This window comes from Rousettus aegyptiacus, unplaced genomic scaffold (genome assembly GCF_014176215.1).
Source record: "Rousettus aegyptiacus isolate mRouAeg1 unplaced genomic scaffold, mRouAeg1.p scaffold_m13_p_5, whole genome shotgun sequence".
In the NCBI taxonomy this organism is placed as follows: domain Eukaryota; kingdom Metazoa; phylum Chordata; class Mammalia; order Chiroptera; family Pteropodidae; genus Rousettus; species Rousettus aegyptiacus.
This window is the reverse complement of record NW_023416308.1, coordinates 89,448-107,422: the sequence shown is the minus strand read 5'-3', so window position 1 is coordinate 107,422 and position 17,975 is coordinate 89,448. Positions and strand designations below refer to the sequence as shown.

The window sequence follows — 17,975 nt, the reverse complement described above, 5'->3', positions numbered from 1 at the left end:
CCCTTTCTGTTCCTCATGTGTCAAATACGCCGTCAAAGACCGGCTACTCATTGACCCGCTGGTCTCTACACAAAGAGCACAGTTCCCACGTCGTATCTGTAGCTTATAATTAGGAAACTTGCTCTGTCCCGTCTGAAAAATGTTACATTTGGGGATCAAGAGCATAAAGTCGATGGAGGGTCATTGTTAATGGTGCTAGGCCATTCCTGCTTTCACGGGGTGGCACTCAGAACCATGCATTTTAACGTAGCTCGAACATAGCCCATTTCCATGGGCTGCCCGGGCCGCCTGTAGCCTGGGATGCTCCACAGGCCGCGAAGGTTTCTGGGAATCGCAGTCCTCCGCCGGGAATCTTGGTCATTACAATCATAGGAAGTTGGAGGTCTTTTACGGACGTGCTGGGGCCGCAGTCGGTTCTGGGGATTGTAGTCCGAGGGTGGAGCGTTAGGCCCAGGCTGAGGTCGCGAAGCGTTCTGAGGAGTCGTGGTAGCCTGAGAAGTGGCCTTTGTCTTTACGCGCCATAAGTGCCTCCGCGGGTCATTCTGGGATTTGTAGTTTTTGAGGAGAACGCTTCGCACCACGCGCGCCGACGCCGCGGTGGTTCCTGTGAAGTGTAGTCGTCTGAACAACGCCCCGCCCCCCACCTTGGGCGCCGTAGGCGCAGTGCTCTCCGGGAGTTGTAGTGCGTGAGCCCGAGCCTTCCTCCCTCGCGGGCTGAGGCCCCGGTGGGTCGTGGGAGGTGTAGTCTGAGGTCTGGCCTCTCTGTCTCCGGCACCGTGAGCGTGGGGCGTTCTGGGATTTGTAGTGCGTGAGCGGGAGCCTTCTTCCCACGCACGGTGAGGCCGCGGCGGATCCTGGGAAGTGCAGTTGTCGCGGCCTCACGGCCTGGTCCAGCGTTCCCGTCCCTGAGTCGCCGAAAGGCGCGGTTTGCGGGTCGCTGGCTGCGGGGACCCTGGACGCGGAGCCGAGGGTGGCCTTCTTGTGCGGGATGTAGGTACAGGGGCCCACCACGCCCGCACCGGGATCCCCGTCAGGTGGCCGGGGGCGGCAGCGCGGTCCGGAGCTCCGAGCACTTCGCGCACCTTGCCAGGATCGCAGAGGAGGCGCCTTCCCGTGACTCCGTTAGAGCAGGCGGGGCCGGGGCTGCAGGGCAGGCTCGGCTTCCCGGAGCCCCCGCCGCGGCAGGAAGGTGCCCCGCGCCCGCGTGACGAGGGCAACGGGCAGGCGGTCGCGGCGCGGGGAACCCGGCCCCTCGGCACTGCGCAGGCGGCCCGCGCCTCAGGACCGCGTCCTCTCCGGCCGGCCGTGCCGTGCCGCGCTTTCCTGTGCTCGGCCCCTCCCGTGAGCCATGTCTCAGGTAAGCTGGCGCTTCCTTTCTTCTTCCTAAAAGAAGCTGCGATCTTCGGCACTCGGGGACGGAGGCTTGCCCCGCAGAGCCGCCGGCCCCCGCCCGTCCCTCTGCTCCGGACACTTGTGCTTGGGGGACTGGGAGGGGTGACCCGAAGCCTTCCGACGCGGGCGGGCATTCCGACGGGCTGGGCTGCCTCGGGTTTGAAGGGCCGGCGCGGCCCGCCGCCACGGTGCCTCCCCTCTCTCCCGACGTTACAGAGAGAAGTGTATTACCGTATGTGTCCGGCTCCAGCTGCCCTTCATTCGTTCACTCATTCACTCATTCGTTCACTCATGTTCTTGTTGAGCATCTGCTGTCAGCACCTGAATCAGCGGTCACCTCAGATCGTGATCCCCCACCCGCAGTGTCAGCATCCGCTGAGACCCGGTTACGTTCACGAGCCCCACCCCGGACCTTCTGAACCAAACACTTGGTGTGGGGCTGAGCAGTCGGCGTTTTTAACCGTCCCTCCAAGTGATTCTAATGCACAGCCCATCCTGGCTCTTGGGAATGCAGCAGGGAGCAAAACAAAATCTCTGAATTCAGAGTTCATTTTTCAGACACGACATTAACTTTATTTAGCAAGGAACACTGATTATTAACTGTGAAACATAACTCTGCCATGTATTTGGGGCTCTTACTAGTGTGGGATCTTTTAAAATTCCTTTTCAGGCCTGACAGTTATGAGGGCCACTCAAACAATGCAAAACCAGGCTGTGAAGCGAGGGCTTATGATTCCCCCACCCTGAGGGGAAAGGCTTTAGGTCCCATCGTGAGAGGTCTTAACATTCCCTATTTGAGAGGTCCCTGTACTTTACTGTTTATTCTCCTTGTTCTGTGACATTTCCAGAATCGCCTCTAAGTTCCACAGCTGTTTCTTCAGGAATGGGGGTGAGTGTGATAAACTTGAGAGTGCCTGGCTCATTTCAAGGTGCTGCCGCTGTGCGCTATAGCTCGTTGTTCCCATGAAGACAGTCTTGCTAAATCACATTAAAATAGTCTAGTGTTTAGGAAACTATTCATTGCCCCTTAAACACAAAGGAATCATCTTCACTATTTATAAAGTGCTGTAAGACCTTAAGAATTTTCACCATCAAAGCCAGAAATCCGTGCTGTTCTCATGTACACTCTTTTACCTTTCACAAAATTGTAAATTACCTCAGGACAAGTCACATTTTTTCCCTCCTTTTCTGTTATACAGCAAAATAAAACAGCTGCGCTCTTAGTTATGCTCTTAATAATTACTCAGAATTCTGAAGATTCCCACTGCCACCGCTTTTACTCACTGTCCGCCCTCCACAGTGGGACTCGTTTCATTCCTTGCTCATGGCCTTTGAAGCATTGGTGCTGGTCGTGCAGATATCTGTGTGTTATTTTAGGACTCAGTGACATTCGGAGATGTGGCCATAGACTTTTCCCGGGAGGAATGGGAATGGCTCCAGCCTGCTCAGAGAGATTTGTACAAACAAGTAATGTTGGAGAACTATGGGCACCTGGTCTCACTGGGTAAGTGTTCCCCCCGCCCCCACAATCTCCCCTCAGCCGGAATCTGACCTTTAGTGTGGTGGTTATGAATCTTGATTACCTGGCTGAATATTTCAAGGGCGCTATGTTATTTATTTTTTTATTAGTTTTTAAGATGGGGATTATAACCCCACCCAGTCTTTAGATGTTTATCATACTTAACATCTGGCGTTTCTTTTAATGGTCTCTCTTTTCTGAGGATTCAAGGACTGATTTTGCATTTATTTCATTTTCTGCAAGCAGGTCTTAACTTCTCTAAGCCAGATTTGGTTTCCTTTTTGGAGCAAGGAGAAGAGCCCTGGCTGGGGAGAGGAAGTGTGAAAAGAGATCTGTGTTCAGGTGAGTCAGTTAGAAGCCGGTAGAGAAATTTTTTAAGTAACAACCCACCCAGTCAATGAGAAGGCAGCACGTTTTTTATATGTCGTTTGGAAAGTTTTACCTTACAGATACCAGAGATACAGAGACTGATGTCTTGCCCATAACTGCATGAATCACCACTTCACACCCTCTTACCCGACTACCTTCTGCGTTCGTCTTATCCTGTCCCCCACTGTCCCACAGGTATATGCGTCCTTCCTTATCAGGGCCCAGATAAATATGGCCATGCCATGTTTGAAGACTCCGATGTGGAAGATCTACTTATATGTGTCCATAAGTTCTAGGATTGTTTCTGAAGCCAGCTTTCGATGGCAGTTTACTGACCTCCAGAGAGCGGTCCCGTGGAGATAACAGGAGGACCGCTTACATTTACGGAGAGGCGGCAGCTTGGGAGGACTGATGAAGGGACAGGAGACGGTGCTGTGAAAACTCAGGCCTGGCTTTGAGGAGAGTGGTGGTGGTCGATGTCACACACCGGAGGCCTTCAGGAGGACATGGAGGAGAACGTGGAAAGAAAGTACTGACGTGCGCTGGTCACGAGGTGAAACAAGTGTAGGAGGCTTCATTTAAGTACGAAGGGCTAAAGAAAATTGTCCTTTTCTAGATGTTTGAAAAATAATAAAACCCACAGAACTGTGTCCAAGGAAGCGAGATAAACGGCAACCATGGAAAAATTGCCTCTGCACTAGTAGCACAGCTCTTGCAGTTTTTGTGTGTTCTCTCCCCTCCCTTTTCTGGAAGGTGAAGTGTCACACAGAAGTCATGCATAAAACATGAATGTGCAGCTTAACAAGTTGTTATAAGACACTCGCGTCACCACCACCAAAGTTGGTGAGCAGACACTGTCAGGTCCCCACGAGCTGTCTGCGTACTCAGCCCAGGCACCTGCGCCCCTGGGAAGCGCTGTGCTCCCTGCGTTAGTGACAGTGACTTCCTTGGTTTTCTTACCGCTTTAGCAACTGTTTGTGTCTTTAATCACTGTAGTTTAGGTTAGCTGGTTTGTGAACTCTGCGTGGAGGGGCTCGTAACGTTTACGTGTCCATCTAAACATTGCGGTTTACTTCTCAAAATTACTTGAAGATTTACGCACTTTGCATATTGTTCCAGTGGTTCGTTCCATCGTGTGGGTGCGTGCACCCTACTCTGTCCATTCCGTTATCAAGGGCTTCCTGGGTTGTTTGCCATTTAGGGCTGCTGCCCGTGTCCCCTGGCACCTGCGGTATGTATCTCGGAGTAGACTTGCCAGGGCAGAGGCCAGGACACCTCCTCCACATCATTGGGTAATGCCAGAACGTCCCCGCGCGCTTTTACTGACATGCGTGGTAAGTGGCTTCCCCTCGCACCGGCACCTGGCAGCACCTGGTGCTGCGCGCCAGCGTGCTGTTCGCGGGTCAGAGGGTGCAGCGTCGGCTTCCTGTGCTGTAACCTGCCCGTCTGATGGCTGGCGAGGTCGCGCACCCACTCCCACAGCTGCCAGCCGTCCGGACACCCCTGTCTGAGAAGAGCCTCTCGAAGGCTTTTGCTGTTTATCTGTTGGATTCCCTTCTTATTCGTTTGTAGGAGTTACATATTTTGGATACAAATCCTTTATTTGTATTCGCTACAAATATCTTCTCACACGTGGCTTATTTTCCACTCAGTAACCTCTTTTGATGAACAGAAATCCTTAACTGTAGTGTAGTCCAATTTATTAATCTTTCCCTTTACGGTTAGCATTTTCTTGACCTGTTGAAGTCTTTTCCTACCATGAGTCATGATAAGGACATTTTCCTAGATTTTTTTTTAAAAACCCTAGTCTCTTTGCCATTCACATTTATATCCATGGTCCACTTTTATTTTGTGTGCGCGTGTGCGTGTGCATGTCTTGTGATTTAGTGGTCAATTTTGATGTCTTCTGTATGGATATCCAGTTATTTCTGGTACCATTTATTGACATGTCTGTCCTTTCCCTCGTTTTTGTCATAAATTAAATGTCGATTTTTGTGTATGTTCCTGGGTTCACTATTCCTTTTTGTTTATATTTTCTATTTTTGCATACATGTGGATAGCCATAGTTATGAATTTTATAATGGATAACATATTACTGTATTTGCCTCACCCACCCCCTTTTTGCTGAATAATGTAAATTACAGATATCTTGACTTCGCACAGTACTTTCGTTGCACGGTACTTCACTATTGTGTATAAAGTATAGGGACATTTTCTATATAATTGAAATATTGTTTCACATTGAAATAACAGTTTTGCTTAATATCCTTTTAATGGACCGTCCATATATAAATGGTCCATGAATGTGTCTTATAGCTGGATTGTTTTTTCTCTGCAGGATGATGAAATTTTCTTTTTCTGCATGTCATATAACTTTGGGGTTTGACTTACTCATTTTGATATTTTAAGACCTTGGGTCTTATTTAAATTCCGTCGAGATGTTCATTTAAGCCGGCTGTCAGTGTGGACACACCGGGGCCACGTGGTCTTCCCTGTCTTCTGTGTTCGTGGTTCCAGTGACACTGGCTTCACAGCCCCTCTGTGGGCTGTTGTATTTGTCCCGCATAAGCACCTCCTAGTGGCCTTTCTGGAACTTGGGCAGTGGTTCCCTTTTTTTAGTTCTCACAGCCTTTGCTATGCTGTTTAGGGTCAGACCCATCATGCACAGCTCAGGGGTAGACCCATGGTTTCCTTCACAGCTTATGGGGTCACCTCCTTGAGCTCCATTCTTCACAGTCTCCCCCACCCTCCCTGTGTCAGTTCTTCTGGATAGAAAGCCGGCCTTCAGTCCTCCCTCCGTTATGCACTTCCTGTGACTGCGTCTGCCTGTCCAGGCAAGCAACAGCGGGAGAGAGAAAAAAAATGGGTATTAACTTCTGTGCTCTTAAAACTGCAGACTTTTCTGCTGAGAGAAAGGTCACCCTGCCTTGGAGTTTGACTTGCCCGTGTGGCCACTGCTACTGCAGGGTGCCCTGTTGATGGGCAGGGCGAACGAGGCTGACAGTCAAAAACAGGACGTCCCCTGCCAGAGCCGGCTCCCTCTCCCATCCTCGGGGCAGAAACACAAGCGCCTTCTCCTCACGCCTGCGCGGTTCTGTGTCGGCTGCTTTCGAGTTTAGGTCTCTGTGGTCTGCCTCGGTATCTAAAGTCATCAGGCAACTGATTGATTATTATATTCTGGAACTTAGAGAGAGCACAGTGCTTCTCAAACTTTAGTTATTTGGAGAGGTTTTTCCTTACTGTTGAGTTTTAAGAGAGATTTGTTTTGGTATATTTTGGATTATAAGTCTTATCAGATGTGTCTTTTGCAAATACTTTCTCCTAGTCTATTACCTGTCTTCTCGTTCTCTTGACATTGGCTTTTGCAGAGCAGAAATTTTGAATTTTCGTGAAATTCAGCTTACCAGTTCTTTTATGGATTTACCTTTGGTGTTGTATCTAAAAAGCCTTTGCTGTATTTGTGGTCACCTAGGTTTTCTCCTTTGTTATCTTCGAGGAGTTTTATAGCTTTGTCTTTTACATTTAAACCTGTGATCCATTTAGAGTTAAATTTTATGAAGAGTGTAGAGTTCGTATCTAGATTTATTTTTATGTAAGTGAATGTGCAGTTCTTTAAAACATTATTTGTTGAAAAGATTATCTTTGCTCTTTTGTGCCGTCTTTACTCCTTTGTCAGAGGTCAGTTGACTGTGATCATGCAGGCCTGTTTCTGAGCTCTCGGCTCTGTTCCACAGATGTGTTTGTCTATTCTTTAACCAGTACCCACTGTCCTGTTTTACCGTAGTTTTGGAGTCTGTCGAAGTCAGGATGTGTCATTCCCCCATCCTTGTTCTTTGTCTTCAATACTGTGTTAAGGTACTGTAGTCATTTGCTTCTCCCTGTTAACTTGAGAATCAGCTCATCAACGTCCACAAAATAACTTGCTGGGATTTTGATTGGGGTTGTGTTGAAGCTGTAGATCAAGTTGGGGAGAGCCAACCCCTTGACAAGAGTCTTCCTATCTATGAACATGGAATGTCTTAATTTAGTTCTTACTTGATATCTCTCATTAGCGCATTGAAGATTTTATCATATAAATCTTGTACATATGCTGATTATAAATGGTAATGTGTTTAATTTCAACTTCCAGTTGTTTATTGCTTGTATGTAGGAAAGTTTTTGACTTTCGAACGTTAACTTTGTATCATGCAATCTTGCTATAATCACTTATTAGTTCCAAGAGTTTTTAGTAAATTTTTTCTAATTCTTTGCATAGGCAGTAGTGTCATCTGCAAACAAAAAGTTTTATTTCTTCTTTGCCAATCTATACCTTTTATTTCATTTCCTTTCTTATTGCGTTAGCCGAGAATTCCAGTATGACGTCAAAAAAGCATCAGTGAGAAGTAAAATCCTTACCTTGTTCCCAAACTTATTGGGAAAGCTTCAGCTCTCTCATTCATTACGTGTGACATTAACTGTAGGTTTTTTATGGATGTTCTTTGTAAGTTGAGTAAGTTCCACTCTAAGTTTGTTGAAAGTTTTTCTTTTTTTTTAATTTTTTCACTAATAGGTGTTTGATCTTGCAAGGCAGGTCTACTGGTAACAAGTTTCCTTAATTTTTGTCTGAGAAAATATTTTTCTTTCACTTTTAAAGGATTTTCACAGGGTACAGAATTATAAATTATTTTTTTCTATCAATACTATAAAATTTTTACTTTACTCTCTTCTTGTTTGTGTGGTTTCAAAGAAGTCATATGTAATTATTATCTTTGCTCCTATATAGGTAAATTGTTTTTCTTCCTCTGGTTTCTTTCAAAATTTTTTCTTTATGTTTGGTTTTCTGAAGTTAGAATATATGTCTTGAGTATAGTTTCATTTTTTGTTTTTGTTTTTTGATATTTGCCCTGCTGGGTGTTCTCTGAGCTTCCTGGATCTGTGGTTTGGTGTCTGACACTAATTTGGGGAAATTTTTGGTCATTATTTTTTCGAATACTGCTTTCTTTATTTTTTTCTTCTCCTGGTATTCCCATTACATGCCTATTATACGTTTTGTGGTTATCCCACAGTTCTTGGTTTTCTGGCTTTTTCAGTCTTTTTTCTTTGCAGTTTTGTAAGTTTCCATTGAGTTAGTATCCTCTGGCACAGAGATTTTTTCCTCAGGCAAGTCCAAGCTATTAATGAACCTATCAAAGGCATTCATTTCTGTTGCAGAGTTTGTGATCGCTAGCTTTTTTAAAATTTTTATTTTATTAGCTTCAAGTATACAGTGTATTAGACATTTATATAGTTTATAAAATGATCCCCCTAATCTCTCCTTCTCTCCTCTGGCTCTCTACCTAGCCAGTACATTAATGCCAACTGCATTCCCTATTCCGTGCTCCCCATCCCCGTGACCATCTATCAAGTACTAATTTGTACTTCTTTAACCCTTCACCCCATTCGTCCAGCCCCCAATCCCCCTCCCCTCTGGTCATCACCAGATTATCCTCTATATTTGTGAGTCTATTTTTGATTAGTTTGTTGTTTTGTTCCTTAGATTTGGATATAAGTGAAACCATGTGATACTTATCTTTCTCTGACTTATTTCACTCAGCATAATAACCTCTAGGTCCATCCATGTCATTGCATATGGTAGGATTTCATTTTTTTTTTAATGGCTGAGTAATATTCCATTGTATATATGAACCGTAACTTCTTTATCTAATCGTCTGTTGATGAGCATTTAGGTTGTACCCATATCTTGGCTATTGTAAATTGTGCTGCCGTGAACATAGGGGTTTACGAATTATTGTTTGGGTTTTCTTTGGATAAATACCCAGAAGTGCAATTGCTGGGTCAAAAGGTATATCTATTTTTAATTTTTTGAGAAACCTTCAGACCGTTCTCCACGTTGACTGTACCAGTTTGCAATCCCACCAACAGTGTGTGAGAGTTCCCTTTTCTCCACGTCCTCGCCAGCACTTGTTCTTTGATTTACTGCGATAGCCATTCTGACAGGTGCGAGGTGATATTTCATTGCAGTTTTAATTTGCATTTCTCTGATGATCAGTGACCTTGAGCATCTTTTCATATGTCTGTTGGCCATCTGTATTCCCTCTTTGGAGAAATATCTGTTCAGGTCTTCTGCCCATTTCTTAATTGTATTGTTTGTTTTTTTTGTTGTCGTTGAGCTGTGTGAGTGTTATATATTTTGGATATTAACTTCTTATCAGATATATCATAAGCAAATATCTTCTCCCAGTCAAGTTGTCTTTTAGCTTTTTTTTTTTTTTAAATTGAGACATTTCCAGAACAATTTCAGGGTCACAACAAAGTTGAAATGTGCAGGCATATCCCACACACCCCGGCCCCACACACGCACAGTCTCCTCCGTGGTCAACGTCCCCCCCAGAGTGGTACATGTGACAACTGATGAATCTACGTCGAGGTGATCAGCCCAAGTCCATAGTTTATGTTGGTGTTTCTTTCTGACTCTTAGAATTTTTATCTCTGCTTGCGTGAGTCATCTGTTCTCATGTGTTGTCCACTTTTCCCATTAAAGCCCTTAGCATATTAATAATAGCTTTTTTTTAATTCCTGATAATTCCAGCATTCCTGCCATATATAACTTGAGTTCTGATGCTTGTTCAATCTCCTTAAACTTTTTTTCTTTTGGTATGCCTTGTAATTTTTTTGAAAGTAAAATATGATTTACTGGATAAAAGGAACTATGGAAATAGTAGGCCTTGGTGATGTAGTGGTAAGCTGTGGGGTGAGAGGAAGGAAGATTTCTGTGGCTCTGTGATTTGGTCTCAGTCTTTTAAGTGAGCCTGTGCCCCTGAACTGTGACCTTTACCCGCGCGTCTAGTTTCTTTCCTCACTTAGGTCGGGCAAGATGACTAGAAGGGTCGGAGTTGAGTACACCTCTTCTCCCAGGTACTTCAGGCTCCGGTAGAATAGTGCCTCCTGAGAGCAGGCCCCGTTAATGAGAAAGAATGCTCTATGTGTTTCAGAACGGTTCTTTTCCCCCTCCCTCTTCCAGAAGCCTGAGATGACTTTTCTTGAGTGCTCACTGCAAAGTCCTGGTAGAACTACTAGAGGTAAAACTCAGAAAAATTGCAGGAGGAGTGCCACTCTGACTGGGTGACCCTGGAGTTCTTAACTCGTGGGCTTGCCGATGTGGAGCTTCCAGCTGTCTGTCAGTATAGTTTCAGTTTTCCTAACCCAGCCCTTATTCCCATTCTGCTCATGGTTTCTGCTCCAGCAAGCTGTGATTCCCTATACCCTCCTGTTTTTCCAGGTAGGGGGGACATCCGTTTGCCCTCTGACCTCACTTCTCTGATGGATCTAAGAAGAGTTGTTGATACTTCAGTTCAGCTTTTTAACTTGTTGTTAGGGCACAGCAGCAGCTTCTAAGCTTCTTACACACAGGACCAGAAACCAGAAGCGTCTCGTAATCATTGTTAAAATCTTGTTTTCAAAAATTTTTCTTCCTGAATACTCTAATATGTGCTGATGATAGAGGATATCTCTGCTTTTTTTTTTTTTCTAATGTGAATACATCTAAAATTTTGCTTGAAGTACATTAGTTGCTGATTTATCACAGGAATCCTTTGTTACGTTAAGAATGAACCATTGTATTCCCCCTTGGCTTTTAATAAGTGTAAGTGATAAGTTTTGTCAGATCCATTTGGCATCCTCAAAAAAGAGTGTGGCTGTAGGAGGTGACGGGAGGATGTGGGGCGACTTTGAGGGAGGGAAGGGGAATAAGGGATATATAATGAGCATTGTTCTCACATCCTGAATCTAGTTTTCTTGGTCGTGCTTTTTACTCTCATTGGTCTGGTAAATCATAAGGCAAATAGTATACTAAATCTACACAGTTAACCCCAACAGCTTTTAAAAATATCATTAAATGTCCAGGTCACCTTGTGTATGTCATACTGTCATTCAGTTTTTGACTAGTATCCTCCAATGAAGCCTTTCTTTATCTGTTGTAGTGGATTTTTATATCTTGTCTCTGATCTTTTATACACTTTTTACTGTAAATATAATGGACTTACTCTTGTTTCTTCTATCATTAGTTGTTTTCTTCTGTGTCCTCTTAATCCCACTATTTATTTTCTAAGCTCCTGAAGAGAATTATTCGGTTTCTATCCCCAGGGCTCATACTGAGGTACTCAGTAGAAATGGAATTGGTTTATAGAAGAGTTAGGAAAGTAATTTAAGATTTTCTCTTTATTGAGATGATCATTTTCTTAACAGCTATTCACTGTTTGCCAATCCTAATCTTTTATAGTGTGTGCCTACCATATAGGTATAGATCTCGGTTTATTGCTTAGATACATATTAAAGAAATATGTATTCTTTTTCTAGAAGCTTACAAATGTCAATGTGTGTTTTAGAGAAAAATGAAAATTTTAATGTAATTTGGAAATAATTTTGAAGTTGCAAGCATAGTATAGAGAATACTAATATGTCCTTACATTCACCTATTGTCAGCATTTTGCCCCATTTGTTTTGTTATTTGGTACATGATTTTTGTTTTCAGAAACATTCGAAAATAAGTTGTATATATCATGGCCATTTACCCCTATGTATTTTCTAATAATAAGGATATGAGAGACTATATTTTTCAAAAGCTTTCATATAAATGTCTGGAGAAAATCAGGGCCTATGTTTGTGTATCTAAAGCATCTGATAGAAGGACCATTATAACAAAATTGAGCTTCAGATATAAGTTTGCAGAGCAGAGTTAGAGTGAGGATCATAGGAAATCGTTTTCAGAGAAACCTTTGTTTATCTGGATTAGGCCACTGAGATGTTCCAACAGCGCCAGGTGGACAGGCTGATGCCGTTGTGGGCACGTGTAGTTTGCGAGCAGCATTAACGAAATGTTCACTTCCAGTTCGTTCTGGCAGCAAATGAAGTTTAAATGGAGGTGGGGACAACTAACAACCTCCCCTTCCCAGTTACCTAACTTCTTCCTAGTTCTATTTTTCTCTCATCTTCAAATGCTTATATTTAATCTTTCTTCCTATTCACCTAAATCGCTCCTCTGTTTGACGTCTTGTGAATTTCTGGGTAGAATGCTCGGATTTCAAAGTCATATGTGACAACTAGAAAAGCTGTGAAATGCCAAGAATGTTTTCAATTTAATTCTCTCGTTGAAAAGGGAACAATGGCTTTATTTTATTCAATACAGAAAAAAAAAATAGCTTTGTTTTTTCAGTTTCAGAGTCAAATGATGAGATCAGAGAGTTTTCTCCAAAAAATGTCATATATGAAGATGACTCATCCCAGTATCTGATAAAGGAAAGAATTCTGAGCCAAGGCCCTGAACATTCCAGTTTGAAAGGAGGCTGGACGTGCGAGGACGTTACTGCGATGCTACAAAGAAATCAGGGGTGCGTCAGGCAAGTGACAGTCTCTCATCCAGCAGCCCTGTCTCAGCATAGTCTCAGCACCGCGGAGAGGCCCTATGGATGCCGTGAATGTGGAAAAACGTTCAATCGGCGCTTTTCCCTTGTGTTACATCAGAGAACTCATACTGGAGAAAAACCGTATGTGTGTAAGGAATGCGGTAAGACCTTCAGCCAGATCTCAAACCTTGTGAAGCATCAGATGATACACACTGGAAAGAAACCCCATGAGTGTAAGGACTGCAGTAAAACATTCAGTTACCTTTCCTTCCTCATTGAACACCAGAGAACACATACTGGGGAGAAACCCTATGAGTGTCTGGAATGCGGAAAGGCCTTTAGCCGTGCCTCCAACCTCACTCGACATCAGAGGATTCACATCGGGAAAAAACAGTACGTGTGTAGAAAATGTGCAAAAGCCTTTAGCAGTGGCTCAGAACTCATCCGGCATCAGATCACACATACCGGAGAGAAGCCGTACGAATGCGTCGAGTGTGGGAAGGCGTTTCGGCGTTCTTCACACCTTACTCGACATCAGAGCATCCATACTACCAAAACCCCCTATGAATGTAACGAGTGTAGGAAAGCCTTCCGTTGCCACTCCTTCCTTATTAAACATCAGAGGATTCATGCTGGAGAAAAGCTCTACGAATGTGACGAATGTGGTAAAGTTTTCACGTGGCATGCATCCCTTATACAACACATGAAAATTCATACTGGGGAAAAACCCTATGCATGCGCCGAATGTGACAAAACCTTTAGTCGGAGCTTTTCCCTCATTTTACATCAGATAACTCATACTGGAGAGAAGCCCTATGTGTGCAAGGTGTGCAATAAATCCTTCAGCTGGAGCTCAAACCTTTCTAAACATCAGAGAACACACACTCTCGAGAACCCCTATGAGTATGAAAATTCATTTAATTACCATCCGTTTATCACTGCACACCGGGGAATTCACACTGGAGAGAAAACCTAAGACTATGGATAAAGAAAACAGCAGCTAATGCCTTACTTTGACTTCAGAGCCTCATTGTGAATGTATTGAAATGTGGGAAAATGTGGTCCCTACTGCATTCAACATCCTGGAGAAAAACCCCAGGAGTATGTGGGGAAGCCATTAAAGCTGCTCTTTCTTTTTGTAATACCGGAAAGTGAAGTCGGTCAGCACCGAGAAGACCTTCATCGGGTAGGGTTCCCTTACTGTACGTTAACAAACTCCTCCCAGGGAAGAGGTGCATGTTCAGTCCAAGCAAGAAAGCTTTGAATTAGTGGTCAGCTCCCATTCGGCATCTGTCCTCCCAAGTAGGATAGAAGGCATGGGGAAGGGCCCTTTTTCCTGGACATCAGAAACTTCGTGGTGAAGCAAAGTTACACAAACAGTGATTTGGGAATGCCTTCATGTACCATGCAGTTTTTATTAAATTTTAAATACTTCTTCTAAGAAGAAAAGGCAACCCTATAAATGAACCGAATATACGTTGACCTGCAATATTTTAAACCTAGGAAATCATACAGGGGGAAAAGTACCGTTGTAAGAGGTGCAGGAAAATCTCAGAGTTCTGAGAAGTCATACTGGAGGGAATCAGTGCGGGAATGTTTTTTTTTCAGGGGGAGATGTCTGAGACAAGAAAGCTATTAATAAATTTTTTGACTTATAATAGATTAGTACTTGCTGAGTTTTTCCCACAGCCTGCATGAGTCTGAAAATGCAGTTACCACAATATTGGCACTGACAGTGAAGAGCAGTGTGCTTTTGTGGAAACACAAGCATAATCATAGGAACGTTTTTAGGTATCCTTTTAACTTCGAGACAGTGTTTGGATTTGAGGTTATGCTAACTCATGTATCCTCGAATCTGACTAGATGTGTCTTACTCAGTCGGAAATGTAAATAAGGTACACCACAGGAAAATGCCGCGGTAGTTTTCCTCTTTTGCTGCATTTACAGTGAGAATATTATTTTGTAAGCACTTTTTTTTGTGTCAAATCAGATTTTTTCACTTCGTGTGGACACCTTGCCCATTTTTAATGTTCCAGTTAAAGGTTTATATTTTCTCTGAAGCATCTGCCTGCCTCTTGGAAGAACCTCCCTCGCATCTAGTATATGTAACATGCAATTTAGTGCTTGAATACGTGCTTCATTTTTTTCATGTTTGTAAATATTTCACAAAATAAGAGGTTAGCATTTTTTTCTTTCCCACTCAGTATAACAGAACACACAGCTGTCACCTACCAATTGCTGTTCTAGAATTACCCAAAGCCTCTAACTCTACCAGAAAAACTCTGTCGTACAACCCCTCCCTTTCCCATAGTGTGGCCAGCATTATCACTCTCCCTGACACCATGCAGAGCAGGTCTTTGGTGAACAAGATGCACTCATCTCCTCAGAAGTTTGTAACTTTCAGGGATGTGGCCATCAACTTCTCTCAGGAGGAATGAGGCCAACTGAACCCTGCCCAAAAGAACTTATTTGGGAATGTAATGATGGAGAGCTACAGGAACCTTGTCTGAAGAGACTGCCCTTCCTCTAAATGCAGAATTTGAATCCAGTGTCTGCCGTCTCCATGGGAATGTCAGGGTGCGCTCTAAATCGCCTGGCCGAATCCCTCATCGGTGTCCTTGAGATGATTTTAAATTGGTAGAAGTGGGAAGTGGCATGCATTTTCCTCCTGTTCTTGTAACAGTTTCTCTTTACTAAGGTTGATTCTAAAAATGAGAAAAACTATGTTTTGAAATGTCTATTTTCTCCCTCTTATAAGCAGAACTTTCTATTTCTAAACCAAGTGTGAGCTCCTTTTTGGAGCAAGGGAAAGAGACATGGAGAAAAAGGTGATTAGGTAAGTGAGAGGTAATCAGGCAGGAAGTGTCTTTACAGATAGACCAGCTCACAGATACAATACCGGAACCATTTTATCAAAAATAAGAATTTTCCCCTAAAATTCCCTTTATACAACTCCGTTCTGAACTACATAACATCCAAAAGGTCCTTTTATTTGCAGTAAAGTATTTCAGAAAATAACTTATTTTTAATTCAATTGACATACAATAAAGATGTCAAAATACATGCCACTGAAAAAAGAAAGTGAACAGTTTGTTTTTGTTCATATAGTATGTTTTATCATTGCAAGGTGATGGCATGGTCCATAGTTGCTTTCTTTCACTTAATTTTAGCTCATACACCTGTTATGTCTTTGCATATTTAAGACATCATTTGTTAGAAGCTACAGTATTTTCCAGCGGTAGATGACAATATTGCCTGTTTTTTCAAGATGAAATTCAGTTAACAATAGCTAGACACATTAAGCTGCAGAGAAAGGTTGATGTTGTACTTTAAATTACTTAAATTTTAGTTCCAATTTATATTGCACTGTTGAGACAGAAAAATAGTGGTGATATGCAGTGACCGTCTTAGTATGTGTGAAGGGGTAGACATCCATTTTGAACATTTTGATCTATGCAATGACATTTGTATTTCAGACACAATTTTCTTAGGTTTGCATACTCAAGTTGTGTAAAACTTATGTGAAACATATTAGGAATGTAACTATTACACCTCTGAGACCACTCCAGCATTTAATTTATCGGCATGGTTATTCAGTTATCCATGTATTATAAAAGTGTCATACTCCCAATGAACACGTCTGTCCTGTACAGAAGAGCACATTAGGTGACCTTTCACACAGCTCGTGGCATCTTTCCTGGAACAGGACTCCTATGACGATTTCTGTGTGAAACCTCCTCTGAATTAATTTGTGTTCGCCTCGACTAGCTTGCGCGTAGAGTGTACAGCAGAATGACGTTCAACACTGACGCCCGGGTGCGGCTGTCATGCAGTTGTGTCCAATACGGCTACATCTGTATTCCTTGTTATCCCTTCAACCGAATGCAGTGTTGTTACTATGGGGTTGAGTTTAACTGCTATTCCTAATGTCTTCAAGAAGTCTGTGCCTAGATAGGCTGCAGTGTTGTGGCAGCAACCAGATAATGCAGGTAAACTCTAAAATATGTTTCTAAAGGCACCATAGAGTGGTGGAAGCAATGAGGGGGAGATAAGCCAAAATTCCAGAGACGGGACAGTCCCTCTGAGGTAACCTAATAATCATGAGCTATTTCTTTTCCTCTTGTAAGCATTTCCTGATTTGGGATGTGGGCTGAAGATTCGGCTTGGCCCAGGAAAGAGCCTTTGCTGGGGGAAAGAAATTAAAAGTTATTAAGGGTTGTTTGCAATTGAAGTGGCAGACGAGACATATGAGAAGCCTCAAATGCACAGCTGGTCCTCTCCCATGGGACTTCTGCTGAGGTTTCGGGCTGTGCTGGAGGCTGGGGAGCGAGACGAAAAGCATCTACAAGGAAGAGTGAAATTCCTGCAGTGCCTGGGGTACTTAGGAAAGAACCACCCACGAGATAGAGGAGTAACTGCCTGGAATACAGTCGGCTTTGTCCTCAAGCCACTGTCAAGATTTGACGATGTAAGGGACAGAAGGTTAAGAAGATTAGCCCTACCAAGTCCTCAGATTTAAAAGCTTAGGAGAGTCACATCCAGAATATAAAGGCTGAGTAGAGGTAAACTAAGTCATTAAAAATTCATTCGGGCTCTGGCCCAGCTCCATCTGTGCCTGGACTGAGGCGATTAGCCCCTCAAACTATCAGAGGAAAGGAGAAACTGCTAGAAGGTAACGTAACCTGGAGGCCCTGTGGTTCTTCTAAACTTCATGTCTGGCATACAAAGTGCACTTCTTAAATTACAGGTGAATGTAAATCATGATATATGTTAGTCTGAACTTCCTATTTGTTAAAAATTGTTATCAACTTGTCTTAAAAGAACTCCGGGAAGGAAATGAGCCTGTTTTCTGTCAAATTTCATACATAAGTTACTACAATAGACTCCTAAACTATGATTTTTTTTTTCCACAGCCAGTGTGGTCTTTTTAAAACAAGCAATTTCAACCTCTTATGAAAGGTTTGTAAGGAGCTTCTCATAGCTCTTCAACTAAAAAATAAACTTGTGTCACCACTGGAGAGGTTTTTATGGTCCGGCCTACTTCCAACCTTGTTTCATATACTCTTCTACCCCGCTCGCTGCCTAACAATGTTCCAGTTACTACCCCCCCACCCCCAAATATGCCAAGGTCTGAACGAGGGCCTTTGCCTTTGCTGTTCTATGTAGCTCTTTTTGTCTCCCCCTCCAGGTCCCCCAGTGAGGTCTAAAAGGAGCCCATGCCCTTCAGCAGCGTTTTCAAAAAGTTTTCCTATAAAAAGCTGGAGATAGAAAAGGTGGTTGAAAAGGTGGTTTAGAAATGCAAAAAAAAAAAAAAA

General features: G+C 43.3%; 1 protein-coding gene across 4 annotated transcripts in view; it reads left to right on the top strand.

The window, feature by feature from the left end:
* The window catches only part of ZNF140 (zinc finger protein 140), a 28,668-nt gene extending 10,990 nt beyond the window's left edge, over nt 1-17,678 (top strand). The window contains exons 1-4 of one of the 4 annotated variants that reach the window (XM_016146030.2): nt 697-1,357; nt 2,770-2,896; nt 3,155-3,253; nt 12,471-17,678. In XM_016146030.2, coding sequence (XP_016001516.2) covers nt 1,349-1,357; nt 2,770-2,896; nt 3,155-3,253; nt 12,471-13,636 — 1,401 coding nt within the window. In that variant the 5' untranslated portion in view covers nt 697-1,348 and the 3' untranslated portion in view covers nt 13,637-17,678. Of the gene's footprint in view, nt 1-696; nt 1,358-1,418; nt 2,282-2,769; nt 2,897-3,154; nt 3,254-12,470 lie in introns of those variants that run through there. The other 3 variants (XM_016146031.2, XM_016146032.2, XM_016146033.2) reach the window with 3 other exon arrangements.
* The last annotated feature ends 297 nt before the right edge of the window (nt 17,679-17,975 follow it).